The sequence below is a fragment of the Haemaphysalis longicornis genome, unplaced genomic scaffold, assembly GCF_048455015.1.
Source record: "Haemaphysalis longicornis isolate Haplotype H1 unplaced genomic scaffold, Haemaphysalis longicornis Haplotype H1 scaffold_12, whole genome shotgun sequence".
Taxonomy (NCBI): Eukaryota; Metazoa; Arthropoda; class Arachnida; order Ixodida; family Ixodidae; genus Haemaphysalis; species Haemaphysalis longicornis.
The window spans coordinates 106,035,121-106,051,476 of record NW_027526225.1 but is presented as its reverse complement, the minus strand read 5'-3'; the positions used below and the strand labels follow the sequence as shown (position 1 = coordinate 106,051,476).

Here is a 16,356-nt window from a genome sequence, read left to right as displayed (position 1 = left end):
GACGCCTTTCCCTCTAAGTCGCGGCACGTCTGACGCGGGCGGTTTGACCTAGGCGCGAATCAACCCCGCCATCGGCACGTCGCCAGGTGCAGCAAATTTGTGTCGGGCGCTTTGGCACAACACACACACGGATACAAAAATGAGTGGTCAAAGTCGGACCCGTTTCGGGGGCTCTTAACGGAAATGAACATAGCAGCGCGTAGCGCCCCTGTCGTGTCCCTTTCTCGTGTTCCTTTCTTTTTACCCCCGAACTGCCCATTAAAATAAAAACAAATCGACTCGTTTTTTTGTGCTGATGGTTCAGTCATGCAATATTTTTGAATAAATGTGACCAGTAAAACACGTATTCAAAGAAATTTCTGCTGGATGCGTCAAACCGCTGACGTTCACGGTTCATAGATTTGCGGGACATCTTATTTGGGGACACCTCGTAGTTAGCCGACACAATGTAAAAGGCCCTCATTGCAGCAGGTGCCCATTATGATGATGATGATGATGATGATTAGTGGTAGCCTCTTTGTAGCGGGGTGATGACGTGTCATCTCATAGGGACCCCCCCACCGCTTCCTCCCCCCCTTCCTTCGCCGCTGCGAGGCGCACTCCAGGTCTGCCCCCCCCCCGGAAAAATAAGAAGTCTACGCCACTGGTCCAAGCTTAAAAAAACTGGCGAAGCACCATTGTAGTTCTACAGAGCCTTTGTAGAGGTTGAGCTTTTACGGAGAAGTGATTTGAAATTATTATAGAATAGTTATAGAGGTATTTATGAGCTCGAGCTTAGAAAACTGTAGACAAGCGGCAAAAAATCCCATAATTTTTTTATAGAGGCAGCTCTATAAAGTCACCGTTCGTGATGAGTTTCTGCCATGTTCCTTGTGACTCCATATGACCTCCATAGACTGTCATCAGAAATTTGCAATTCATTTTTATAGGAGCGATAAAACTAAAAAGTCGGTGTACCCTCCGTTTCCCTTTTTCATTTCTTTCTCACAGTTGCATCGCACGACGTGACACTTCGGAGTGGATCACCTTTCGAGATGACGTGCACGCTCACCGTGTGGCCCCCTAAACAGCATTTACAGCTGACCGTGCTCCGTTCGCGTGAGCATCCGGTCCCAGCATCGGAACTGCGCCACAACAATGCCACCAGCGTCACGTGGAGCAAAGACCACGTGAAGGACGCCGACGCGGCCACTTACTACTGCTCCGTAAAGGGCGACAACTGCGAATCTGTCTTCAACGCGACGGCGCTGACGGTTGGCCGTGAGTTTGAAACAATCAACTGTTCTAAAGGCCCGTTCACACTTGCGACAAGAGCGACGTCGCGCAGCGACGCGACTGGAGCGACCGCCACTCTCGGTGTTCACACTTGCCAGCGACACGGGCGACGACGACGACCGTATTTTTGCTTTTCTTGTTATTGTTTCTCGCTTAGAACGAGACTTCACGGGAGTTTCGGTTTCAAGGTCTCGGAGTATCGCGAATTTCGCGAGGGTTCGCAGGTGTGTCGGCGCCAAAGCGGCGTTTTGAAGCGGCGCGCTTCTTGCGTTTTGGTCGTCGTTTGCTGGCCCAGCGGAACGCTGTTTCTGTCTCTTCTGGCCCATCATTTCGCCAGAATGGATTTGGCGGAAGAAGAGCAGATCACGCCGATCTTACTTTCCACCTGCATGATGGAGCTACATGAAGTTATGCAGGAACCGCCGAAAAAAAAAACGACGCTACTGGGTGCGTCCATGCCTCCAAGAGCGCGATAGGTGGAGAACGACATCTCGCCTTCGGGCAGAACAGCAACGCGCGGTGGCAAATGCGAGTTCTTGCGGTGGACTGAACGTGCGCGTTCTGTGCTCCGGTATACGGAAGGACCACACAAGAGCAAAAACATTTTTGTGTTCACTTTATTTTGAGGGATTCCTTTCCAGAAAGTAAACCATCACCACATGTGAAAGCTCCATGCGCGTGCGTTGTGCCGAGCGCTTTTAGCTATGAACAGGACGGGAGAAACATAACCAACACCACATGTGAGCCTCGAAGGAGCATGGAGAGCCAGATGCAGGAACAGGTAAGGTTAATAACTACCACATGTGGGCGTCACCTTCCCGGCGCGCAAGGCCAGCCGCGCGCTCGGAACGATCGTCCTCCTCACGCCGTTCGCGGAGGAGGGAGAAGGGTGCTTTGGCAGGATATGACGTCAGGAAATGTAGCCTTCTTCTTCCGTCGCAGCAGCGACGGCGGCGACAAAATTTGGTCGAGACCGATCGCTCTCGTCGCCGCGACAAGCGCGATGCCGAGCGACTGGAGCGACAGAAATCACGTCGCTCTTGTCGCTTTTGTCGCTCCTGTCGCAAGTGTGAACGGGCCTTAACTGGGAGTAAACAGGATGTGGTCAGGGTGTCAGTGTGGTGTAAACAGGGTGTGTTAGTTTGACGTAACCAGATGCGGTCTTACATCCACACATCTAGTTGAGAGGCCAGATTTCAAGGCCGAAAGAGGTATAGTATGGTGTCACGCACGGTAAAGTTAGCAGCGACAGTTCCTTTGAATCTGAAACAGTAATTTGACTAACTCTTTCAACTAGGAGTAAATAGGGTGTGATCAGGGTGTCAGTGTGATGCGAAAAGGGTGTGTTAGCTTGACGTAACCAGATGCAGACTTACAGCCACACATCTAGTAAGAGGTCAGATTTCAAGGCCAGAAGAGGTATAGTATGATGTCACGAACGGTTACGACAGTTGATAAAGACTGCTGGCTTTGGATCTGAAACAGAAATTTGATCAACTTTTCCTACTGGGAGTAAACAAGGGGTGATCAGGGTGTCAGTGTAGTGTGAACAGGGTGTGTTAGCCTGACAAAACCAGATGCGGATTTACATGCACACACCTAGTTGAGAGGTCAGATTTCAAGGCCAGAAGCAGTATAGTATGATGTAACGTACGGTAAAGTTAGCAGCGACAGTTGATAAAGACCGTTGGCTTTCAATTTGAAGCAATAATTTGATCAACTCTTCCAATAGGGTGTGAACAGCGTGTCAACCGAGTGTCAGTAGGGTGTCGTTACAGTGTCAACAGGGTGTGGTAGCTTGGATGCACTTGTCGATGATTATAGGAGAATGGGATTACGGATAACTAAATAAAAATATGAGATAAGGCAATCTGGTCACAGAGAATGGGTTCGGACAATGCATGATAGGATAGTGGTAGTGATGATGAACCAGATGCAGATCTATAGAGTTGCATCTGGTTGAGGGGTTCGATTTCAAGGCCAACAGAGGTATGGTATGTTGCCAAGCAGTGGTAAGGTTAGCAGCGACAGTTGAGAAAGCAATCCGAGCATGTGCAATCTCCTTCCCATCACCTGGGATTCCCCTTCAGACATCACCAAGCAGTGGTGACTGTGGCTACGTAGTTCCGTCAGTGCAACTCTGCACATTCACCAAACACAAATAAAATAGTATCACCGTCAAGTCAGGGTCTGCATCCTTCAGAAACGACACGCGTTACCACAGAATAGAACTCCACGCCAAATTTGCGAGTTACCCACTTTTCTTGTTTAGCTTTGACTCGATAATCGAGTTCTGGCACCCAAGACATGAAAATTGTGCTACAATTCTTAAAACCGAAATAAGTTTGCAAACGTGCCTTGTGATGATTTTGCTGCGAAATACACCAGCACACCAAGCACCACTGCAGACAAGAGCACGAAGTGAACCCTGCGTTACATATTTCCCTGTTAAATATCGATATTGCATGATGAATGTGCTCACTCATCTTCAAATTTCAAAAAGTGACATCTCTAATAAGACCCGATCTTCTCGTTTTTCATCGCCATCTTGGCTTTACTACGAAGGGCACAGTTCACTATAGCGTTGGCTCAGCCAATAAGCTGGCCACTCGCCATTGGAATCAGGTAGGCATGACGCCAACGATTGGGACATGCCACGCGGAATTTGAGGTTTCGTGGAGGAAAGAGTGCTTTAAATTCAGATATGCCCAGAAAATATTTCCGTGGGCTTTTTTTATAACCGTCATCAGTTTTGCGTCATTTTTGGCAGTATATGTCGCAATGATAAGGACCTGCGCTACAAAAAGTTACTGCTTTGTGTCCGCGTGAGCATTCCAAAAATTATTTGAGTATACTAAAAACACTGGTATAAAAACTTAATGAATTGTACATACAGCCCATTTCTGTGCATATTAGCAACTGCCCTTATTGCAAGCAGTTTCAGAAATGTCCTGAAGACCAAGCCCCCCTCTCCCGAAAAAAAATAAACACGACCCCACTTGTATATGAATATTTCAGTGTGGCTATGTACTTACATGTGTGCAATGCTCCCAAGCCATGTGTACCCCGCATTCACACCTTAACCCAGGTTTTAATTTTAACCGATTTTGGCTCACTCTGGCATTGAAATACGTAGCTGGTGTGATCACACGAGATATAACCTTTACATTGCTGCATTCCCATAAAATGTACCGTAAAAAGGAATACTGCTTCAAGAAACTGAAATCAAGCAAGAAAACGCCTTTTTTTATACTTTGCAGACATTCCGAAACAGCCTGACCCTCCAACCTGCTTTGGTGATCGTTTCGAAACCTTCACATGCTCCTGGCAAATGCCCGACAACGGAGTCGAGACAACATACGAAGTTCTGCTTCGTGTTGGGTAAGGCTCCCATTCTGTGCGTGAATGCATGTGTTTTCATTTGTGCGTGTGTGTGTGCGCGCGTGTGCGAGATAGATGTTCGCACAATCCAAGAGGCTGTTCTTCACTATGGAAAGAGCATGACTGGTCATGATGAATGGTCAAACCAGATACCCTTTCCTTTCACAGATAAATCCAGTGCTTGACAATACTACTTGGCAAATGAAGTATTGCATATAAATGCCACAATTCAGTTAATATGTCATGTTTCAGTTAGTTAAAATTACATAATGTGAATACCAATAAATTGTACACTGCTGAAAACCTTGAAGCATGCGCACACTTTGAGAAGAAACAGTCACCCGAAGGCTGCTCTCTCAGCCCTTTCATCCAGGGATTCCCGGACTAGGGAACCACTCAAATAAACGTCTTTCTCTCTCTCTCTCTCTCTCTCTCTATATATATATATATATATATATATATATATATATATATATATATATATATATATATATATATATATATATATATATATATATATATATATATATATATATATATATATATATTTATATATCATCATTAGCAGAGAGATGGATTGTGTTTTTGCAGGGAACATTCTAAAAAGCTGTCAGCACTGGACTTCAACCACTCGCTCTCTCTCTCTCTCTGTCTTGTGTCAACAGGCCAAACCACGTGTTCAGTCTCATACCGTGCAACAAGTCCTCCGGAGCACACCCACAGAGCCTGGTATGCCAGCTGAACACGTCGGGAAAAATGATCTACAGAATCGAAGAAAGGGTCCTGATGTTTGAGGTCAAAGGGAGCAACATGTTTGGCGTCGAGGAATGGGTGTATGCCGTAAACCACTTCGCAAATGGTAGGTGTCCCTCGTTGAGATGAAGTCTGATAAACATGTAAAAAGAAAGTGGCTACAACAATTTGATGCCTAAAAAATCTGTTATGTAGCAACCAAAGGATAAAAATTATGAAGAAGGTTGTCCAGTGAAAAGTAGGGCAATCCACATTTTTTATAAAATTTTGAGGTGCATGCATGAACCCTCCTCCTATTAAGTGCAGAGCACTTTATGGGCTCGCCTTGTCGTCTCAGCTCGCTAACGGTCGATGCGACTGCCGGAATCAGGCGGCGGAGCGAGCTTACGGACTCAGCGTGACTGCCTGTACAGGGGGCAGGGAGCCATGCTGAGGCTTCGAAAACCACGAAGTTCAAATATTCATAACCGTTCAAACCTCGTGAACCGCTGGCGCTTGTCATACATCTCCCTGTTTTTAGCGCAACGAAAACTGCAGGTACATTTCAGGCAAAATCTGTGTTTATAACCGGCAGCCCTGTGTTCATTTAGTTAGGAACGCTCGTTGGGTTGGTTTTTATTATAGTAAGCAAAAAAAGCGCCCGCACAAGAAAGAAATGGCACGTTCTAAATGCCGCAGAAAGGCTCCAGCCACGCAAGAAAAAAAAAAGACTTGTTCGAAATGCCGCAGAAAGGCTCCAGCCGCGCAAGGAAAAAATTGCATATTCGAAATGAAGCTGAAAGGCTCCAGCCACGAAAGAAAAAAATTACGCATTCGAAATGGCACAAAACAGCTCCAGAATACGAAATTAAAGCAAGCGCAAAAAGAACAGAACTCCGGCTGGCGCATTTTCAGGCAGGGGGCGCGAGCATTGTGAAGGCGGAAAATTTGAAATGCATTGGGTGCCAGCAGTGAGCGGATAACGGCGCTGCAGCCCATTATGGCGAATCGTTTCTCTGCACTTCCGGCAGCTTTCACATTGAGTGGAACGGCTTTAATTATTTTCTTCACACCTGCAGGTGTAAAGCTGTCGAAGTTGTACAAAGTTGTCAAAGAAACATGGTTATCCGACAACCTTCAATAGACATGTGGGACTGACTGAATGCCTGGGCAGTGTTGCACAATGAGCCGAAAATTCATGACACCTATATTTACGGGAATAATTTGCGGAAAAGTCTGCTGTACAACCAGGTTTGCATAAGTTTTCAGCGGAGACACTGTTATGTTTTTAATTTGCTGGCGGGAAACCTTGCTTGCTAGCCTAGAAAAGGAATGATAAAGTTCACCCAAGCTCGCGGCTGTTGATTTTATGAAAGTCAAAAGCCTGAAGTGTCTGCAAGATGACTGCTGATTACGTTCTGTAACCTGAAGCAATTCATTTTTATTACAGTGGAGCTCGCACCTCCAAAAGGCGTCAACTGCAATGCCGAAGTATGGAATGCCAGCGTAAACTGGACGGGTCTGCCAGATATATCTACATTTCCAGACGTCCTCTATGAAGTTCGTCTCAAGCATGAGAGTGGTGAAGACGTCAAGTTATCGGTACGTATGCCTGAATTGAAGTGGTTTCACTATAAATCCTTGCTTGTCGAAATCTACTCTCACTGTATTGCTAGGCTATAGAAAGAAGGGTGATTTAATTGTTCCAACTTTTGTTCATAGTGCGAGAGCCTCATTGCTCTGATTTCGAAATAAATCTTCCTTGAAAAAATTTAGCTCACCCAACCTAGCACTAAAATTTTTGATGCCATCGTTCTGGTACCTATTGTGGTTGGAAATTCATACAGAAAACCTCTTTCTTTCTGCAATTTTTTGCCTAAAATCTAAGGGCCTTTTTGTATTCCGGAGGTAACCACCATTCCATCTGTTATAAATTGGGGCTTCATGAGCTTTGCGACTTGCGAGATCAGCACGCATTATCGTTTCAAAGACGTCTAAAGCGTGTAACACCCCTGTTCCCGAGTCATTCGCTAATGGTTTATACGCTACATATGTGATTAGACGTGCATGTTTGTATCACAGTTGCATTTCCCTCTTCTTATTCGTTCAATTAACTTTTAACCAAAAATAAATAAAACCGATTAAAGACTCCGCTGCTAACAAGCAGAGCTTGAAATCCTCGAAAGAAGCTAAATCATATTTCTTCCAAACAGGTTAAAAACTCCGAAGAAACATCAGTGGAGAAGCTTATACCAAACACCCGTTACGATGTCTCCGTACGGGTCAAGTTCTCAATGGCCAGGAATGAATTGTGGAGTCCCTTTAGCAAGCCACAACACTGCAAGACTTCAAAAACACGTAAGCATTATTAGTATGCTGATACAAGCTAGCCTGATGGAAGCCATAAAACCAGCAATAACTGCCTTTACAGCCAAAATACATCAAGGATACTTCTACCAAACAGTCATAATATTTGAAACAATTATCTGTGTAGTTACCGGAGGACTGCTTAAGGGTTCATAGTGAATTTTCATTGCCTTATTTTTTGCGGTTTTTCTATACTTATCAAGCGTCACATTGCACATAGTGGTGTAAATACGCATTGCCATACTTCATTTCTTATGTTTGTCTTTTTATTTGCCGCAAGCTTCAAAATTGATAAAATTGTTGCAGCAAAACGGCAACATACAGTGCTCATCTTAGCCCATAAACCAACAGCCATGGGCCTGATACAGTGAACGTTTCCGTTGTTTTACAACACGCCATGATGAAAACAATATGGTGTTTTTTTTATTTCTCCCTTATTTTTAAAAACACTGTAAGTTTGATTTTCCTTAGACATGCACAAAATTCTCAATTTGTATTGTAAATTTACAGTATATCTTACCTGATAGGATGCATCATAAGTTCTAGGAACAAGATAAATGAGAAATAACTTGGATACCTGCCTATTTATACTTAATCTGTGTTTGCTGCAAATCTGCAGATATATAGATTGATTAACTCAGTTCTTTTTATTGGAAAAAAAATTGTTTGGCATGATGAGGTAAAGAAAATGCTTATGAATTACTTTGTTGAACAACTTAGTGAGATGATTCTAGGAACAAGATAATCAAGAAATACCTTGAATACCTGCCAATTTATACTTAATTTGTGTTTACTGCAAATGTGCAGATGTAGATTGATTAACTCAGCTCTTTTTATTGAAAGAATACTTTTTTGGCAGGATGAGGTAGAAAAAAATGCCTATAAGTTACTTTTTTGACAATTTAGTGAGAGCCTGCTGTGTGGAAAAGTTTACATTAATGGGCCATGTAAGTTCGTGGTTCTCACTGGTCACAATCCTACGTGTAATAAGAGCGCAGGCTGCTATAATCCTTTAACCTAGTAATAATGGTCAAGTAGCTGGCTTCCTCGTCTGACAGGGGAACATCTCAGCTAGAGCTCTTATGCTTTAAGTTGCACTGTGCTACCGCCCAGTGCCATTGCAAAAGGACTGACAAGCCTGGCACGAAATGCTTAAACCTTGATGTACTGTGGAAGCACATTTTACACTAGTGCCACATTGCTAAATTAAAATGTTTATTGCTGGCATTGAGTTTAGATTTTCAGTAAATTCTAGGGATGAATGCTGTGATTGAGTGTTTTGAATGGTATTTTTACGTGCTGTGTGCAGGACCAACTGTGTTACCGAACGTTACCGAGAACAGCTTCATAATTCAGGACCTCGGTGACCGCCGAATGGTTCGGCTCTTCTACAAGGTAAAGTGCCTTCCTTAGCTTGCAATGTCATTGCTCATTCGAAAGTACCATCAATATTCCAGTTGCATTCTGGGTATGACAATGACTGAGGTTTATTTAGAGGAGACATGGAAAAGTTATACCCGTGCCACACGTACACGAAAAATGACATTAAGTGCTTCATGCCTTATGCTTAAATTCCATTAATTCCCTGCTACGTGGAATAATCTAATGCCATTCGGTGTAATTTAATTTTAGATGCGAAGCATCTCATGGTCGGGGCTATGTCGTTGTTGCGCCGTCGTTGTTGCGCCGTCCCCACCCCCACTGCGCATGCTTGGCTTGCTGGAAGCCTGGTGGTGTCTTACCCGTTAATGGCTCCTGGAGCGACAGTGTTGCTGGTGTCTTCCTGGGCCGGCACGAGACGAGCACGCTTCCCCTTTAAGGGCTCCTGGAGCGACAGTGTTGCCGGCGTCTTCCTAGGCGGGCACGAGACGAGCACGCTTCCTGCGCCTTCGACGTTTCATCGGCGGCGGCGGCGTGCGGCGGCGAGTCTCGGTGGGCCATGATTACAAGCAGCCCACAACCATCCGGGGAATGTGCATCGACCTCATCTTCAGCAACTTTAGGGTTCATCCACTACAACAGCCCTTGACTTTACATTTCACAGACCATAAGGCGGTCATAATCAAAGCGGAACGCCAACCACAGCTCGACGTCACCTACGTTGAACACGATGATGATAATGCTTAATTAAAGACAAACTCATACCACGTACAACGCCTCTCTCTCTCTCTCTCTCTCTCTCTCTCTCTCTCTCTCTCTCTCTCTCTCTCTCTCTCTCTCTCTATTACCTCTCCACTCTAACACCCCCCCCCCCTCCAATAAAATTACACCACCTTCCCGTAGGGGAACCCTGAGTAGTATGCGAAACAGCCATTGGGTCAACACAATTTCCAATTTAATAGTTCCGGTAAGTGAAAAGTGTGGTAGTTACCATTGAAACCAAACGGTAAGTATAACGGTAGCTACGTACCTCAACCTAACGGAAACGACGAACTGAAAACTAATGGGCACTTGAATCGACCCCATGGCTGCTTCACATACTACTCAGGGTTCCCCTACGGGAAGATGGTGTAATTTTTTTTGGTTTAAAGAGTTCCATACAACTCATTCACCTTCATCAATGCCTTAAATCTGCCTACTCTCAAACGCAATGAGTACCAAATGAAACCAACGAAACTCTCAGTACCAGAGTGCTGACGCGGAAACACAGCTGAACTTCGAAATAAGGCAATTTTCCTTGCCCTCTTAGTGGTGAAGTTCTGAAGAAGACGAAGTTCACTAAGACAGCGGCAAAAGGCAAAACATCGTGTTACTTGTCATTTTGAATTTTTCCGGATTTGGCTACTGCTGGCAGGCAACGGCAGCTGCTGAAGCCATCTTTAGAAATGGCTCACACCATTTTTAAAAGACACAAATTCCCACAACGTTTTCTTTCTCAAAAAACATTTTTAACCCTTCTAACACGTTTTTCTCCGTGTTAAGTACTTCTAATATATGGGTGCATTTCTTTTTTTAGTCCTTATCACCATCGTGCCAAACACATTTAATGCCTTTGCGTTTTGATGTGTAGCACGGCCCGCCAAGGAGGAGGAGAAAAGCGAAAGGAAAGGCCGAGAGGTTATCCAGGCTTAGAGCCCGGATTGCTACTCGGCACTGGGGAAGGGGTGTTCAGGGGATAAAAGAGATGGCAGGCGAAAAAGGGGGGATAGGAGCGGGGTCGCGCACACGCTTTAGTCCCTTCGTGGGCACTAGAGTCTCTCAGCTAAACCTGTGTCCTTCATAAAACGCAGAAGGGCTTTTGTTGCCTTCAAGTAATGTAATTTGGTATCCCTTAAGCACTTATTGTCATTTTTCATGTGTGTGTGGCCTGGGTATTATAGAGTAAATAACAGAGATTTCGAAAGCATGCCAGTGCAGAACAAAAAAAATTGTATTCATTATTTCAATGCATCACACGTGTTCAAAGCAGTGTATGTACCAACGCATCTTGCACCTTGCAAAGCATGCAGTTCTGAGCAGCTCCAAAGCAGCTCCGTATTTCATTTGCCCATAGAACATCTATGGCAGGAGCAGTTTTGGGCTGCTTGGAGCTGCACAGAGCTGCTCTGAGCAGGCAAAAAAAACGGAAGTACCATAAAATGGAGAGTGCAGTATATGCAGGGCCAAGCAGGCTGAAAAGAGGACTTTGTTGTGCGGGCGGGATTTGTGCCAGGACCTTTACCATGGACCAATGCCGGCATTTGATGGGCAGGGCAGAACGTCAGTTCCTCTCTTTTGCTCACCCCCAGCGGGTTCCCAAGTTCCTGTGGAACGGCGACCACATGAGCTACGTGCTGCACTGGTGCAGCACCAGTGGCGAGTGTGCCACGCACAGGGTGTCCGGGGAGCGCTCCTACCTGGACCTCTTCAACCTGAGCCGCGTGGAGAGCTACACATTCCACCTCTTCTCGGAGAACGAACTCGGGCGCTCGCTGAAAAGCGTTCGAGTGATCGTCCCCAGTGCCGATCTTGGTAAGTGTAGAGCCGGGATGCTTTTGTTTGCCTCCTTCTCTAATATGAGCGTCTCGTATTGACTTTTTGAATGAGCATCATAAAATACAATTCAAATGTAACCAAATACCTCATTATTAATTGGTCCAGTACAGTACATAATATTTCAGCATGTTACTTTTCAGAAAAGGTAACAGATTTTTTCAAAGCAATCAACCCAATGATAAGAGAGAAGCAAACTGGCTAACACTTGGCATTTAAGTTTTCATGAAATATTTCTCAAGTGATCTAGACGTTTCTTTGAAGAAGGCCAATGCAAGAGATGCGTAGGTACATGACTTCAGGTGAACCGTTGATTCAGAGCATCACACACAAAATTCTTTTAATTTTTGCACTGAAATGCTCCAGTCTCTTTATCTCACACCACCAAGAGCAAAACAGCTAAACCTAGTTCCACCCAGTGTGAAATCTGCTGTAGCAGCGGAGCAGTGGCTCGTCTTTGAGAAGATTCCGTTCAGCTTCGGCTCCTTCCTGGTGCAATAGGTTAGAGTCATCTTAGCAACCAATTGTCATATAATTTTTTTCCAGATAGTTCTGGTAAAGCAACAGTTACAGCCATTTTCTGTAAACATACTCCTTCCGTAGATAGCTACATGTTGACATCGGACAGTAATTTTGTAATGTTTGCAACTTTACTGTGAACTTACTACAGTAGAACCTCGTTACAAGCGACGCTGTTACAAAAGACACTTGGTTATAAGAGACATTTGAAAATGGTTTGGTTGGTTTTCCAATGTTGACCATGATAGCAACATTACATTCAAGAGACATGGTTACAAGAGAGACTCTGCTACTAAGGGCAACTTTTTTTGGTCCCTGGAGTAAATTCTTCACTACTTAGAAGAGAGGTTATGAAAGGGGGACCTTATATGAAGGACCTTGTGGAAAACTGCCCTGAAGATGAAGCTTTGGCCTGCATCCAAGAGACCGCAGAGGTTACAGAAACTTTTGAGGAGTTTGTGTTTCCAGACGTGGACCTTGTGTGTTCAAGCAGCCTACCCATCATGTGACCCTTGCATAAGTAAACGGTGCCCTAGAGGATGAACCAGAGGAGTAGGAAGATGAGGCTATCGTAGGATGGATAGTGCCAGCAGTTAAGGCTGACAATTGTCCAAGAGAAGTTTAACAGTATTGAGAGAACAGGAACGCTTCCAAAGTGAAATGCTTTACCTACCAAACTTGGGAAGGAAGCTAAAACAATCTGCAGTCCCTGAAACTACTATGAATGGCTCTCTTAAACCATAGTGGGAATTTTCTTGTAGACATGTCTGAATACGCTTTGATACTGATTTATAACGAAGTGGTTATGTTCGACTCCCTACAGTATCTAGAGTTTTTGGTTACAAGAGACCTTGGTCACAAGAGACATATGTCTCCCGTGTTCCCTGAGTGTCTCTTGCAATGAGGTTTTACTGTATGACAAGCAAATAAAACTCGGTGTAGCGATAGAGTCATCTTAGCGGCTATTGTCATATAAATCGTTTTGGGATACTTTCGATAGCACAGGACTTAGAGCCATTTTCTGTAATCATACTGCCCCTCGTAGAGGGCCACACTTCGATGTGCAGCAGGCAATGTGGAAAAGCCAGCCTACAAAGATCAAGCTTACACTGAGCCTCTCAAAGTCAACTTCACCTCTAAACACTCATAAATTGCTGGAAAGACATTTTATCAGGGGCAGTGTAAGCCATCTTGTATCCCAATAAAAGCCCTAGGATCTTTTTTTTATGCCTTTTTTTATACTGGGAACCTGTTCTTGCGTGGCTGAGAAGCCTATTTCAAAGGGAGCACGGCCCAGTACCAGCAGAGACTGTCATCAGGGCCAGCCCTATAACAGCTCCACTGTTAATAGTTTATCCCTTATTCCCTGCTTTTGCTACACACCATCCCAAGTTTTCTATAATGCAGTTGGTATCAATATTTCAATATCCCCAGATGGTAGTTTTTCCTTACAATTTTTTTTTCTGTTCTTACAACTGAGCTGGACTAAAGTACTATCTCAGCTAGCATAAATGACTGGTGCAATCAGTGGGGCATTGTGCTTAATATTCCATGAAAGCAGAAAGTCTGATATACAAGTGTTATACGCCAAGAACCAGTTCAAAGGCACTGGAACTGGTTAAAACAATGACAGCAGAGATTTGAATGGTGTACTTTAAATTTATTGCCTATTCTAAAATAATTCTGATTGCGTAAGCTGTAATAATTGAGAGCCATTCATTGTTTGGCATTAAACACGTGTAAATTTGAAGTCATCCGCTCACCCCTTGCAGTTCTGCCTCCGCTGCAAGACGCCTACATCAGCGAGGTTCACGCCTCCGAGCCGAGGTTCTCACTCGCAAAGTGGGACCAGGAGAACCCGGCCGTTGTCGGAAAGGTGCACCACTACACCTTCTTCTGGTGCCGCAAGAGCAGCAAGGACATGGAATCCTGTGACGGGGACGTGTCTTGGGCATCCGTCAAGTCGGTTGGCGACGCGTGGAACGCAGTGGGCTGTGCCTTTGCCGGGAATTGCAAGTACGGAGTCGCCACTCGCTCGGCCGAGGCGGTTTCGCCCATGGCCTGGATCGACTGTGTCGTTCCACACAGCAAGGGTGAGTGGCGAAACGTAACAACAGTTTCGACCGCTTGATTTCCCGTTTGCGACCAAACTTGGACGGGAGCAAGCCGCTTTAAACTTATGAATGAACCGCGACTTCGTGTAGTGCAAAAAACGGGCAATTGCAAGGACAGAAGGAGGCGACGGGCACAAGCGCTTGTGCCTGTCGCCTTCTTCTGTCCTTGACCGTTTTTTGCTCTGCACGAAGTCATGGATTACCGCTACCAACCAGCCCAAATCCAAACTCTGCTTATCAATGAAAGCAATTTGGCTCTATTGCCAGGCGTGGCAGAATTAAGCTATTGTGGGTAGTTGTAGCTCTGAAATAGGGTGGCATGCTCATTGTCCACTAGAATTTGCATTAGAGATTGCTTTTAAAGACGATGGTCTTTCTTGGGCTACTTAAATGCAGAAATTTTGGTCTGTCGGTATGTCTGTCTGTATGTGACTCGATTCAGCCACCCGGCCAAAGTGAAACAAAAGCTCCGCAATAGTCTTATATACCCACAGCCAAATGCCAAAGTCCGGTGTCAATGGTCATACTTGTCAACACTGTTGAACAATAACAAGTCATTACGCAAATATAAGGAAGAAAATAAATACACAAGTGATATTTGCAGTGTACCTTTATTAAAAAATTCATAGATGCTTGCATGGTTTTTATAATACAAATAAAATACCATATTAACTGCAGAAAACAGTCACCTGCTGTTGCCCGCGCTTCTATCTTCCGGTGACATTTAAGAAATCAGACGGCAAATGCAACGAAAGGTTCCACTAGATAGGTTCCACGTTCCACTTGGAACACTCGTGGAATAGGGCAACGTGGTTCTACAAAAGTTGCAGTAGGGTACCTCGATTCATGCGCGTCTCCGCCGTACAGCAGCGCTGGCATCGACGCACCCGGCCTGGAGCAGCAGAACGCGCCATATTAAATTGATTTGAGCAAACCTCTACCGTGTTATCTTGGAAGGAACAAGATGGGAGGGGATTGGCATGAGAGGTGAGCGGGAAAGAAAAGGGAAGCATTTGTACTTGGCAAGGGCGCCAGTCGACTATCGTCTTTTGTCGACATTTGAAACGAGAGACGTAGATACGCGGCCATTTTTTTTCATATGAAGGTACTAACTGCACGTGACGGAGAAGACGCGTGTTCACGTTGACATTCAGTTTAACCGACATCATGCACAGCAAGGTCAGCTAACACAAACTCAGAAAACATGTGTGGTAGCTCAAAAAACAGTTACATGAAAAATGTTTGAGATGAATCGTTGTAATATTTTTTTTCTAAATTCTTGAAAGCACTAACAGAAGAGCGCTGGTTATCTTGCATTTTTCAGTTCTTAGCAATGACAGAGAGAGATAGGTAACTTTATTACATTGGTCAAGTTGGAATCTGAACAACGAGCCCATACTTCAAATGTGTCTCCAGCCTTGTTGCCACAACATGTATCAACTAGGGCAAGGCGGCTTCACTACAGATTAGAATTCCTTTTTTGATGAGAACAGTGGTTCGTAAAGCGGGGAAATAGTTAAGACAAAACTTTACACCGAAAACTACCCGTACTTTCTTTGGCAACCTTACGGCACATCGTTTCAGACATTTATTTTTCTGGCGTATGTGCTCATTTGCTGGTTTTCTACCTTCCAGAGTACCAGGGTCTCTACCATGGGCAAGATGGCGTACACTACGATGAAATAACCGACACAACTGTCCGGCTTGCTTTTTTGACGAAGTGTTCCGGTCTGGTTGCAAGTCGACTGATTCATTTCTGCGTCATCGATGACCGGGGCGAACAGCAGACCAATGAGACCTCGACATCACCTGTTGGTATGGTTGTTCATATTATATTATGTCACAAAAAAATTGAAACTTGACCTGCTGACCACAGAAGCATTAAATAACTAGCTTGGATGGGCAGCTTGAATATCAGCGGATGTACGACATGCAATAATTTAGGATTTTTTTTTCCTGCAATGAGTTGTGATAGCACCTTCGTGTCTCATCTTCT

The 16,356-nt window shown here is 44.7% G+C and overlaps 1 protein-coding gene across 1 annotated transcript in view; it reads left to right on the top strand.

The window, feature by feature from the left end:
• The window catches only part of Et (eye transformer), a 77,491-nt gene that overhangs the window by 52,984 nt on the left and 8,151 nt on the right, over positions 1-16,356 (top strand). The window contains exons 2-10 of the mRNA XM_077694036.1: positions 991-1,260; positions 4,536-4,656; positions 5,322-5,515; positions 6,839-6,990; positions 7,602-7,746; positions 9,065-9,150; positions 11,484-11,706; positions 14,019-14,339; positions 15,996-16,175. Of these exons, the coding sequence (XP_077550162.1) occupies positions 991-1,260; positions 4,536-4,656; positions 5,322-5,515; positions 6,839-6,990; positions 7,602-7,746; positions 9,065-9,150; positions 11,484-11,706; positions 14,019-14,339; positions 15,996-16,175 (1,692 nt within the window). The remainder of the gene's footprint in view (positions 1-990; positions 1,261-4,535; positions 4,657-5,321; positions 5,516-6,838; positions 6,991-7,601; positions 7,747-9,064; positions 9,151-11,483; positions 11,707-14,018; positions 14,340-15,995; positions 16,176-16,356) is intronic.